The following is a 14,154-nucleotide window of genomic DNA, read 5'->3' as shown; positions in this document are numbered from 1 at the left end:
TTTCTTTATATTAGTTTAACCCATTTAATTAAATAATTAATAAATAAAATTAAACAATACCTACTAAAAACTCAGAATAGGGAAATTATGTCCCCAAAAAAAGGTCATAGTCGTATACTTTTAAATTTTAAATAACGATAAACGCAAAAATTGTATAACGTTTTAATTATGAATAACGATAAACGCAAAAATTATATAACGTTTTAATTCTGAATAACGATAAACACAAAAGTTGAATAACGTTTAAATTTTAAATAACGATAAACTCAGAATTTGTATAACGTTTTGATTGTAAATAACGTAAAACAAAATTTATTTTTCAAATGCAAGCCCTGATTTCTCATATATATTTCTTATAGCGACCAAAAAATACACAGAAAATACAATAACACAATTTATTTTGGAGAAAATATACAATATAAATCGTAAGCATAGTAAGTTTATGTGGGCTAAGAAAAAAATAGAACATAAGTTACATAATTTGTGGAAAAAACACCATTCAGTTGATACTTTAATTTGATTTAGGTGTTGTGTATTTTTATTTTTTTGGTTTAATGTAATAAATATCTGCACCATATACGTTTAAGTCTCCTGGATGGCCACCTGAAACTTTGAGGGATGATCGGTTTTTGATGAGTGGATTTGTATGGAAAGTTAGATATTTATGAAATTATCTATAGAAACATAACTGAATTGTTTTTAAGTTACAATCTATGCGTTGAGTATGGTTTGATATATATGGAGGAGCGTTTACTAATTTTTATAAGACTATATTTTGAAAAGCTTGTATCTTATTTAGATTGGACTTTTTAGCATTTCCTTTTAGCTGTAGATATTTAAAATTAAATTTTTACAAAATTGGATATTTAAACAAAAACTAAAAATCTTAGTTGTTTGGTTATAATTCAAAAAATATTATTTGCAGGAAATTGAAACGTTTTGCCATTACGTATATTATTATTTAATCGCTCAGAATCATTTTTTTTTCTATATAATGATTTATCATTCAATTTTAAAATAATTTAACGCATTCATTACAGTTGACCTACTCCAATGGACAATACTGAGGTACACTGAAAATCTGCTGTATAGCAGATATACTTCCTTGAATTTTCTTACGTTAAAATCAAAAAAAATTTTTTTTTTTAGTAAACTTATTTGATTGTTTCCATTTTCCAATGAATTTAATTTTTGATTGTACAGTTAAAATCTAATAGCATTTAATGATTTTAGTTTCTCTTAAAATTCTGGCAGTTAATTGTATTCTAATTTTAAATGCATACTAAATGATACGGTTCTTAGGTGACTAGGTACACTTACAATTTTTCAATTTAATTTTTTCGAACCTTTTAATAACATTTTTAGCCTGCAACAGATTATTTACGTTACGTATTAACATTTTTGTCAACTTTATAAACATTATTTGAACGATTAGGTAATTGAGAAAAAGAGATTCCTGAATGAAATGTGTATATAGATAATAGGGTCCATTTAAAACTTTTGTAATTTTAAAATTGAAACCTATTTGCAAAAGTTAATGACCCTTGTTAATAACTGAATATTGGATAATTATAATTTACTGTTTAAGTCCAATTCTAGTAACAAAATAAAAAGAATAATATAGTTGGCAAAATATTTAACAAATTCTGCAGTAAATACAGAAAATGCTCTATGAAATTCCAACAAGTATAATACAAATCTTAAAACATACAAAAATATTTTAAAATGTTGTATTCTATTTGTTTGATGAAAAAAATGTTATACAAATAGAAACCTTATATTTTTTGAGCCAGAGACATTAAGAAGAATTCTTTAAAAAAATTATATTGTTCGATTAAAATTACATATTATATGACCCAAACATCAAAATTTTGCATTTTAGATTTCATTACATATTTATCATTTAGGGAATGTAATAAAATTTGTTATTATTTCGGATTGAAGTGATCGCTGGAAAAATTCGCATTGGTGAAAGTTTTTTTTTTTTACTATAGTTTTAAGTAACAACTAATATAGATCAAATATTATAAAGTTGGTGAAAGTTATATTTGTGATTAGTATTCTATATAATTTCATTCTAAACGACATAACCTGGTTCACGTTAGTGAGTTACAACTTTACAAGTATACTATAAAGAATCGTACATTGATTGTGATTCAGGTATTTTTAAGAGTATTCTACATATATCTAGTATATCTAGTTACATTCGAATATGGGATAAGTTTGGATGTATATATAAAAACAGATTTTTAGATTTTAAATTTTAGAATGTATATTTTAATGTTTTATTTCAGTAAACATAATTTACACATACACGAGTGGGTATGTAATTCTATTCCGATTTATATTTAATATTTCTAGTTTCAAAGTTTCTTAGGCGAGTTAAATATAGTGAGCCAGCAGAATTATGAAACCATCTCATTTCTCTTTGAAACCAATCAAACATAAAATGTATCTACTTGTTCTCGTCTGTATTCCAGTTGGTATATGTATCATTATTTATTTCAAAGGTCTTGTTTTTTACAAAACCTTTGAACCAAAATAAACAAAACTATTAAAGATTTCTTGCATCACATATTACACAAAAATAATGGAATACCTTTTACGCATCAAGATTAGGTATGTGTGTAGAAAATATGCAATGAATAAATGATAAGTAAATGTGGTTTGTGTACTTGGGTCTTATTGATCTCCTTTTGGAATATTTTACAAAGCGTATTTTTCATGACATGAGATCAACGACAATAATTAGACCACAACTGTACATTTCTACAAATAATGTTTTTTTTAGAAAAATTCTTAATGTCTTCACGTTTTACAGTTAAAATTAAATGTTTGAGAGTAGAATAAATTAAGAGCTGACAAATTAGTCGTATTTCATGATAACGTAGACTTAATAAACATAAAATTTAGAGTCTTATTACTCAATAGTTTATGTTATTAAATTCTCTGAAAAATTATTGACATTTTCATTTTTTAATAGAAATTTAATTTATTTTTAAGCAAATAAGTTAAACTGTTTACAATGACAAATAATTTATTAATTTATTCAAAAAAAGATTATAATGCGTGCGTAGTATGTTGCTCTAATAAAATAACGCTTGTTGACATTTCCTCGAAATATTTCTATACTAAATTGATGATTATAGTTTTCTTTATGTTAAGAGTCAACCTAACCTATCCTTAGCATAATTTATTGAAGTTCAATTTTCAATATATAAAGTATGTATGAAACTTTTTGTACACTCTTCATAGGTACACGAAAAAGATAATACCTAATTATAATAATGATAAAAACAAATACATAATTTCAAAACCAATATAATATTTAATTTCTTCACTTGAAATATAAAAATATGTAAATATTTCATTCAAAGGTATATTATAGTCTGATGAAAGAAAATTTTTTAAATATTAATTACCATCAAATGATTTCAAACCAAAATATTGAATTTCGAATAAAATAAATTGATTTTCTGACATTTTATACGTTTTCTTCATTCTTTCATCCTTATAGATAAGCATTAACATTTATTACTTTAACATTTTGAAGAATTTTAAGCGTATAATATTCACCCAATTTTCGTTTAGTATAATACATATTATAAATTTATGTTTGCTATTAGAATTATTGAAGAATGGCTTACAATTATTTTACTACATTTAGACTTTATAGGGAAAATGTACCAATAGATAGATTTTACATAAATGTTTGTTTGAAAATATTTGCCTGTGCTCAATTTTGTTTTATCATGAACATTTCATAGTTTTCTTGATAATTTTTTTTTGTTTCTCTTCAAAAGTTTCAAAGAGTATAAAACGTAAAATATTAAAATAACTAATAAGGTATAGGTATATGGGTCGGTGGGTTGGAACTCGTTGGTGTATGAGAATATCAATAACATAACTATATGATAATATACGATATAAGTATAATAATATATAATGTTTATTGACCGAAAGAGTTCGTTCTCTGAGCAAACTATGTTGGAAATTTAATAAAAGAACTATTCAAATAATTATCCATATCAATATCGCCATTAAGGTGTATAAGACATATTTCTGTTAAATGTATAATGATTTTTCACCACTTTAATCGTACCAATAATCGTTGTTTTCGTTATTTCACTCCAAATTCCCACGTTCACAACAATTATACCTGTCAACTATCAGTTATCGTAACTTTTTTTTTGACACACATACATAAAATCGGTATTCACAATAATCATACACTTATGGTGAAACAATTTTAATACTGTAACAGCCAACAGGTTTACTATATAATAATATGCATAACTATTCTGACGATCGAATCAACCAATCAATCACAAAACAAAACGTATATCTACAACCATAAACATCAAATATGTATAAGTACTATTATACCAATATGGGTATTTGAAATTCTTCTCATTCGGCCCAGTCCATCTATGATCAATCCATCTTTATACTTCAGTCCACCAACTATTTTTTACCATGGTCTCTATCCTAGTATTTATTTTGTTCTGCTATTATCGATCTCCGCTGCTACGTACCCTATGCCAGTTCATTCTACTTCCTTTAAGTATCTGGACTATATCTTCTTCTTCGAAAATGTCAGTAATGTCTGTTTTTTTCTCACTTTTTATTCTCCCGTTTCATTTTTTTTTTCGTCCAAAAATGTGATGGAGGCCTTTTATTCAAGAACTGCAAATTTTTTTTCCGACCCATCTTGAGGTTGTTGAAGTTTTACTTTCATATAGATCCCCTGATTTTACATAACTTTGCGTACCTAATTGATTTTTCTATTTTTTTGATAATAATACCTGTTTTACATTTGAAAATATTTCTGTTTATTATCTTAGGTTTTTAATGGTAATATAATATGATATAAGCTCGTCCTGTGGATATGTACAATTATTTTATTTCACAATGCGTACTATCGTGAATCATATTAGTCAGGTTATTTCATCATTGTATTTTTATTTTATTTTTTAAAAGTAAAATTATCCAAGTATCAAGTATAATTGTCCTCAAAGTTATGAGTGATACATTGGAAAAAGAAAAAGGCAAACAGGGAAGAACATTATTTTTAAAAAAAAAACTCCATAATACTAGATACAATAGAAACTAAATTAGAAAATGATGTAACAGCACTGGTGCTCTATACAACCCTCTTAAATCAAATAATAAATAAAAAATATGGTTTTTACTTTCGTTGAAATGAACCCTGTTATAGCGTATGACTCAAAATTATCGAGTCGTCCCAACACGCGTGTTGACGTATTGTTGCATACAGGGTGAATCCCCAACTATGCTTATTCACCATTTTATCCTTTACTTTATTTAGATTCTGTTAAAATTAAGATACAAATTCTAAGTTATTAAACTTTATGAACTAAGAGATAACACGTTTAGAAAATAATGAAGAAAAAGTTAAATAAAATATAAAATATAATATTTAATATTCTAGCCGTTAGTACTTATTACACACAGGCAGTTTCTATAAATTATAAAATACTTATAAGTTAATGTTTATTACAGTAATTCTCATTTTTCTAACAATCATATTTGCTACTGCCATTATAGAATAAAAAATTCAACGTATTATATACTATTCATTCAAATTTAGATTTAGATATCAACATATAAAAACAAAACTCGCAAGCATAACAATTTTGACAGTAAATTATTTGAGAAAAAGCGCTTTGTTCATATTGACAAGACACTCCTTAAATGACGTACAAAATAGTAAGATACTATTTGAAAATATATGGTGTTTAAGCACACTTAAAAAAAAACAGAATTTGATTGAACCAAAAATTCCCTGAAGGGTATAATGGGGATGAATCACCCAGTTTATACTTATTTTATTATTATTATTCAAATGTAGATATATAAGCAGGAAATACTGAATGACTGGCAAAATGATGTTTTAGCATGACGAGGCCTGCTCAAAGGTAATGAGATATTACGTCCTACCCGCTTATAGAAGGGCGGAGAAACGATTCGTCCGAGGGGCCCTGATTACGTATGCACCACACGAGCGGCGAAACGCCCACCTATAGCAAACGACCGAAGATTGCGACCCGGCATGGGTACTGGAAATGATTATAATTTACCTGCTCATATCATATACCTATATGATTTTAATGATTGTTTATACCTATGCCACGCCGTAATACGCACAATACAATTGACACTCGATCGTTCGGGCGAGGAAACGATTTAGCTTTTAGATCTATTTTTGACCGGTCGCCAAATCTCGTCAAACGATGTGTGAAAATATAATATTATGTGCATAGATCGATGTATTATCCTCATGCATAGGTCGATGAGGTTACGAAATCCCTCACAACCGTCACATTAAATCCCATTCCAATCCATGTGCCTACAGTGAGTGAATGTACTTCAATAATATTAGTATTTAATAGGGTGAGGATAAAGGGAGGTTATAACGTCATACTATATCGTCACAGCTCCCTCCAGAACATCTCAAACGATTTTGTTTGTTCAAGATGTCACTTTATTCTATCTTTTATTCTTTTTTTGAATTTCCTCTTTCAGAATTGAAGTGACGAAACTAATCGTTTTAGAATGATGCATTTGATTTTTTCTTGAAATATTATACACCATGAATCTAGTTTCGAAATTCCGTATAGTCGATGGAATCTATCGGAAATTGCAAGGATTTGAAGTTGTCAAAATTGAGAAAATCTCATTATTCCGTGATAAAATAATATGAGAATGATAAATATATGTTGTTAAAAGACAAAGTAGGTAGATACTCTAATGACAGCCATAACTTATAAGTTATAGTAATACATATATATTATATGTATTGTAATTGAAAATTTTAAGTATTATGCCACTACGGCTTTATGAATATAAGTTACAACTATATAAGTAGGCAGCGTGGCTCGCCTTAATATGTTATATCATATTTTAATCTATACAACAGAATTCCAGTCAAAGTCGATTAAATGAGACCTATCACTGAAAACGCATTCATTTTTACCAAATAGGGGTGTAGATAGAAATACATTTTATTATTTTTATAATTACTCTACTCATTATTTGTATTTATATCAAAGTTATTTATTTACATTTCTTAGAAAAGTGATTTTCAGTTTACTTTCAAATACTAGGGGTAAAACAATAGCACTTTGGCATCACTATTTCCCTTGCATTATGTTCACGCCAAGTGTTTATTATTCCAACATAATTAAATTTGTTCTTAGTGAAATATATATTATTGTATAGTAATAGTATATAAAATAGCACAACAAATATTAATAGTAATAATAAATATGACCCGTTAAATTGTTGTTATAATAATATATATATGGGAAAAGTTTTTCGTCTCCAAATAATTTACTTTTAAAGCGCACAGCAAACATAATAATAATATAGCCGTTAATATCTCTATAAAACTCGTTGGATTCAAAAACATATTTCGTGCGAATCAGCGTGAGCATTAAGACGTTTTTTTATGAATCGTTTTCGAATTTATGTCTATAATATATACATACAAATGAGCCCAGGAAAAAATCATAATATTATACTCCATAATGTACACACCAGAAACATAGCCTTGTGTGCAGGGAGGTATTTAATCTTTAAGGATAACCCGTTTCGGCCTTTCCGAAAATTCAACGATACAAATATATTACATGTATATTGAATTTTTTGATTTAATAATAACAATTTTTTAATAGTTTATCATTTTATCGTTAAAAGTTTTTTAAATATAACGCACCAAAAAATAAAATAAATATTTAACTCATTTTTATTTTTGAAAAACTTATTTAAAACTTTGTTTAAATGTTTTTTGTTTAATATAAATAAGGCAACGGTGAAATAAAATATATTAGAATTATTATTTATAAGTAATACCATTGATTATATAATACATAATAATATAATATAATGTGTACCTAATGAATGATATTATTATGTAATAGCTGGACATAGTAAATCCAGTTTTGTAAAGTATTTAGTCAGTTTAATTAAGTTGAGTTTCAATATAGGCAATAAATTATTAATAACATATCTTGCATGAGTATTAATACACGACTAATATACATTATTAAATGTGTGAACTTACGAGTATTTTGACCATAATATAGGATTTTGAAAATATATGCTTTTATTTATGCCTAGTTAAAGTTGCAATACCTATGAACATATAAAATAGTTTTTTAGTAATAACAATCAGATACCTACCAATAACTGAGAAATTATAACATACTCAATAAACTAATAGGTAATAATTGTACATTAATAAATGTAACCCTATAATTCCGCTAGGGAGATAAATGAATGTTTTGCAAAGATCTATTGAATAATTCATGTTTTTTTTTTAAATTGCAGCAGGGCTCATAATAAAAAAAAAACCTTTCACGAAAACCAAAATTAAGTTCCATTGATTTTTAATTACATAAAAATGTATGATATCATTCAATGCAAAACCTAACTAAAAATGTTAAGATGATCTTTAAATGAACCAACAATCAAAGCAACTAAATACACAAACCTGGTGCAGGGGACTCGTTCAAATTCGACACACACTTCATGTGTTGTGATCATAAATTTAAACACAGCGTAGAATCAATAATGCTCATCTGAAAAACGGTTCTATATTATGCGACATGGAGCAAACATTTATTCAAAACCGCGTTTGCTGACTATAAATCGTCTACCGCAATCGTCTGTGTAGTTTAACCTACGCACGTTGAAACCGTACGCGTATATTATTATAAGAAAATGAAAACTACCATTTCCTTTTCGATCAGCATTCCTTCTACTTCCCTCAAAAAAAAAAAAAAAGTGTTCCAAGAAAAAATAAGTAACATTACTGCAGTATAATACGTAAGACCAATATTATACGTATTCCTATAATTATATAGCGTTCGGTTCAAGGGGTGCCGATGAGGCGATGAACACATATATGCGTATAATGACAAAAATATCGTTAACAATGAAAGTAGATGGTGTCAGGTGACATTTTATTATCAATTTGAATTTCAAATTTCAAATTATCCTCCATTACAGGTAGTATAAAATATCGAGAGAAAAAGATTAGTACCTATAAATGTGTACAACATTAAATAGGTATGAGACACCTAGGCGTATCTAGTTCGACGTAAAACATTTCATCGTTTCTGTGTTCAAAGTTTGGCGGTATTTCAAATCAAACTTTTGGTTTCGACGTCATAACCTACACGGTTTTTTGTTTTAAGCATCGGTGCTCTCTTTTTGTCGAGAACCCAAAGAAAATCGCACATAATATTATGATATTTTTACGGAGAGATGGTGTTAATTTACCGTTGGTCGCTGTCCAGTCGGCTGCTCGTGCCCAGCGATCCGCCGCGCCCGCGGTTCGCCTCAGACCGATGGCCGCGATCAGTGCGAAAACCACGACGGGCGTTCGGGCCATAATACCGTCGACAGCCAAACGTCGTCTCTGTCGTCTCTTTCGTCCTCAGCGGAAGTCTGCAAACGACAACCTGTGTGATGCGGCAGTGACGGCGGCAATGCGTATAATACGTCCGTCGTCGTCGTCCCTTCGTCGTGCCGTGTCGAACGTGAATCGACCGCGCGCGGACTGGTTCGCTCGTCGGACGGAAATTGAAAAGGAACGTTATTATATTATGTACATTACAATTTATTACGATATGATGTGATACGAAAATTCGTATACGGATTTGTAATCAGTGGCGGCGGCGGTGGCGGCGGCGGCGGCGACCCGAGGACCAGTGGTTTCCAGAATGGCGCTCGATCGAAAAACCCTACTCTATAACCGATGGTTAAAGTCTATTATTTAAAATCGATAATTTCACAAAATTCGTTAAACTGAAGGATCGAGATGAAGCATTGTTTGTGTTAAAATAAATACAATTTTATTATTGTATAACGTCCCCTCTTCCACCTGTCGACCGCTTAGATTACGCTTGGTCCGAATTTGTGTTGGCTTCAACTTTTTTGCGTGCTCCACGCATATGAGTATATTTTTATTGCAATTATAATATATATATTGCAAATATTAGGCAATCTTATATTTTGAATAATTTACTGATATTAATAAATTATCTTTAACAATGCAATAATAATTTATCACGGATTGTGCTACCAAAAATCCGGTGTATACGTCTATGCTTCGTATGAAGGAAATGGGAGGACTTATTGGAGTGTACTAGTATATAATTCTATAATATAGGAACTTATAGATTTTTGATCTAGTTAAGTCGTGCTCACTGAATAATATGATAATTGATTTCTTATCCCATTGCAATTAAAAATTTAATCCATATTTTATTGTTTCCGGAACACGGTTGAACGGTTGAATTGGTTTATGAATGTTAACACATTCGTAAAATGTAATTTTTAATTGCCCGTGTTCTTTAATTATGATAATGTTACCTACTTCGTAATTTTACCTACCTATTTCGTATTTTCTTATAATATCGTTATAACGTGAAATGAAAATGTATCAAATGAAAAAAGTTGGTTGATGATATTTGATGAACGTGGATTAGGGTTATATTTGATTTGAATACTTAATTAAACATCGCATAAGTACGAATGATTGAAATTTGCGATAATTACTTTAAAAAAGGGGTTGTTTGACCTATCAAAGTTAATACTTATCATGTTTGTATTAGGTAAATATGTGAATTAAAAGGTAGAGTAGGTATACAGTTATTTTTTCATGACGAGTATCTACACATTTGACAATGTGCACGTTTGAACATGCTTACACACATCCCTAGATTTAACGTTGACGAGAATATTTACAAGGAACCACCAAAATATATTATAATGTGGGAATATAAAATGAATTATTGTAAGAAATATTTTATTATCTATGAAATTAAAGGTATTGTATTAACTACTACCTACATAATATATTATGTTATGTATAAAACAAACAAACTTTTATCTTAAACCGTTTATGTGTGCATAATATGTAAAATGTAAATCTATAGTATTAATTACCTATTTATATAACATTAAATTAACAGTCACACTGTGTTAAGTCATAAATTATGGCTAATCATAATATTATGAACATTGTAAATATGGTATTAAAACCAAAATTTAAAGAAAATATCAATATTTTTAAAGTCACTTATGTAAATACTGAGTTTGTTAATTAAATATAGAATTGTAGTATTTCAAATTTGTATTATATATTTTGTAAATTTACATATTTCATTAGATATGATTTATAAAAAGTTTCATGCTATTCGTTTTTAACGAAATTTAAATTATTCAGAAAAAAACAAAGTTTTTATTTTTACAAAGAGTTCTATATTAATTATATGTTTAATAAATGTTAACACTTTAAACTATCAATTAAAATGTGAAATTACAATGTTTTAAATGTTATGAATGAATTTTAATCATTAGAAAATACTTTAGTAATCACTGATCCAGTAATTAATATGTATATCTGTTTTTAGTATTGATAATGAATTTTACATACGGCACGATGAAATGCGAACAGGGTGGGCTGCAATCGGTACATTAACGAGATTGATTAGATAAACTGATCAGAACAATCGTACCAATGAACTTAACTCGTTGATCGGTGAACTTTTCAATCAAAATTTAGTTTGAAACACGAAATTTATTATATATAAGTGACTGCGTAGTTTAATCAATTTCATACCAACACGTCAACACCGATACGAGTGGTTGTAATTGGTTTTAAAAAATATATTATTTTTTACATACATTATTAACATATTACATGTGTTGTGTAATTACTCATTAGTGTTATAATCAATAATAATAGAATTTTAAAGTTTTGAGTCTAGTTAAGTCACAATTTGATCGTATTTTGCTTGTTTATTATTACAGGTGTTCATTAGGTAACAATTTATTCTATGGTCACACATGCATAATGTGTAAACCAGAAAATAATAGAAATATATTTTAAAAAATTAAAAAAATGTTGTAAATATAGTAGAATTTTGTTTTAATTTTTAAAATTTAGCATTTAAATATAATTTTATTATTTTAAAAAATTGATTTTCATTATGGACGGAATTTAAAATGTAGACAATAATTAGTAAAATTTACTATGTCAATGTAAAGTACATCTTATAAAGTGGAGTACGAATTATACAATAAAATAAACTGATTGAATGTACATAATATGTATATGATGGTATTAATGTAAATACATGTTTAATGCATATTATTTTTTAAATTAAATTAAGAATGAATAGTACCTATTACCTCATAATACCATTAAAAAAAACATAGTGTTCTATACGAATATTGAATGAATTATCTATATGATTAACAACAAATAAATTACTATAATTAATAATCATATTAATCTATTTAGCAAACAAATACAACTTTAATGACTTCTTATCCAATCTGGTTTTTATATTATTGAATAGTGAATACATTTTTTAATACTTACTATTTAACTTTTCAATGAACATGAAAAATATGATATTATAAAATAATCTAATATAATTTATCAATCAAATATTGGCTTAAAATTAAAATTATATTGCATTCCGTTAATGGAAACTCCTTATAAATACGAGTATAATGTAAACATTCTGCATATTAAATTATCTAAACGCCTATGTATAATTTTGTTAAAATGACTGAGCAAAAAAAAAAAAAACTAAACAAATCAATAAAATAATTTAAATAGTTTTAAAAAAACGGACTCCATTAATCGTCAAAAGACGATAAATTATTGTACCTAAAATCAACTCTGAGTGAATTTCAAATAATAATAATTCAATATGACAAAATATTGACTTATATATGAATAGTTTACCCTCCCTGCACTATAACGTATTGACTTTGGAGTATTGACTATTCGATATCACGAATCTTCGTGAATTTTCAGAGACTTTTTTAAAAATCTGGTATTTAATCCCTTATCTCCCAATCCCATGGGTACCTGAACCATACCTTTTTTGTCCACTCAAATTAAAAACCAAACAAAAAACTTAAAATTGGTTCCGATCGATTGATAAGTGCTTGTGTGTATACGAAATCTATGAATGCCAATATCATAATATTATAAACGCTTACAGCAGTGTCATACGGTGTTCTATTGCTAGTATATCAATTGGGTGGTAAACGGATAAGTTTTGCATTAGTATAATAATAATTTATTATATATTAAACGCAAGCAGTGAACGTGGGATTTCTATCAAAAACCAAAACAAATAAATATTTGACATTGGTTTTGACTAATAATTCAAACGGAACTAAATTAATTAGCTTGCTCAATTGTTCGTCGGTATTTTAATTAACACCGAACAATACCCATTATTCAAGACTTCATAAATACTTGTTAAATGTGTGACAGCATTCACTCAAAAATTGAGCTATCGATCGCACTGCAAAATTAGAATACCTTCCTTCTTATAATATTATGACTGAGAGAATCTGCATTATATTTAAATTATGGTTAATCGATGGAGCAAGAACATTTAATGCGAAATACAACCTGTTGTACATTGCGTTTTATCTCCAATTCCGCTGTAAATGTTATTGTTCGTTACTTTTAAACAGTTAGGTATACAATTAAGCTGACCGTAAAAAAATTACCATTGATATCGTTTTTCATCACTCTAACACACAACATTGACAAGTCTATGTCTTATTATTGTAAGTTTTACGTCATTTCCATAATCATATTGCTATACACTAAAACCCTTTCAAGAACAAGTGTAATAAATACCTACAATAATAGCACATGCATGCCATTAAGTTAGAATCACCGTTGGATGATATATTAACTATATACAACCTGCTTATAATAATTGATGTAGGTACTTGAAAATCTAACATTTTTATTAGGCACCTGGTAACCATAAAATAATATATATTTTAAACATATTATTATGAAGTTTTACCATCACTAATATAGAAATATGTAGTCGTAGTTCGGTATTAATGTATCGTCTATTGACAGTACCTAGTGTTATTTTATACTACCTAGACTATATTCTCTTTGATTATAATATGAATATTATACTATTTATTTAGATGTAAGCTAAATAATATATGCATAAATATCTATATTCTTATAATTAATGAGGAATAGTATATAAATTAATTTAATTACAAATAGCCATAAAGTTTTTTAGTAAAAAAAATCCAAATTAAAAATAATAAAATATTAATACT

At 27.6% G+C, this 14,154-nt stretch overlaps 1 protein-coding gene across 2 annotated transcripts in view; it reads right to left on the bottom strand.

Annotated features, from left to right (window-relative positions):
* The window catches only part of LOC111038820 (collagen alpha-1(I) chain-like), a 67,638-nt gene extending 58,013 nt beyond the window's left edge, over positions 1–9,625 (bottom strand). Inside the window, exon 1 of one of the 2 annotated variants that reach the window (XM_022322061.1) lies at positions 9,307–9,625. In XM_022322061.1, coding sequence (XP_022177753.1) covers positions 9,307–9,418 — 112 coding nt within the window. In that variant the 5' untranslated portion in view covers positions 9,419–9,625. The remainder of the gene's footprint in view (positions 1–9,306) is intronic. The other variant, XM_022322060.1, reaches the window with a different exon arrangement.
* Positions 9,626–14,154: the final 4,529 nt, after the last annotated feature.

The sequence above is a fragment of the Myzus persicae genome, unplaced genomic scaffold (genome assembly GCF_001856785.1).
Source record: "Myzus persicae strain clone G006 unplaced genomic scaffold, MPER_G0061.0, whole genome shotgun sequence".
In the NCBI taxonomy this organism is placed as follows: Eukaryota; Metazoa; Arthropoda; class Insecta; order Hemiptera; family Aphididae; genus Myzus; species Myzus persicae.
The sequence above is the reverse complement of the archived record's forward strand: the minus strand, read 5'-3'. Positions and strand labels throughout refer to the sequence as shown.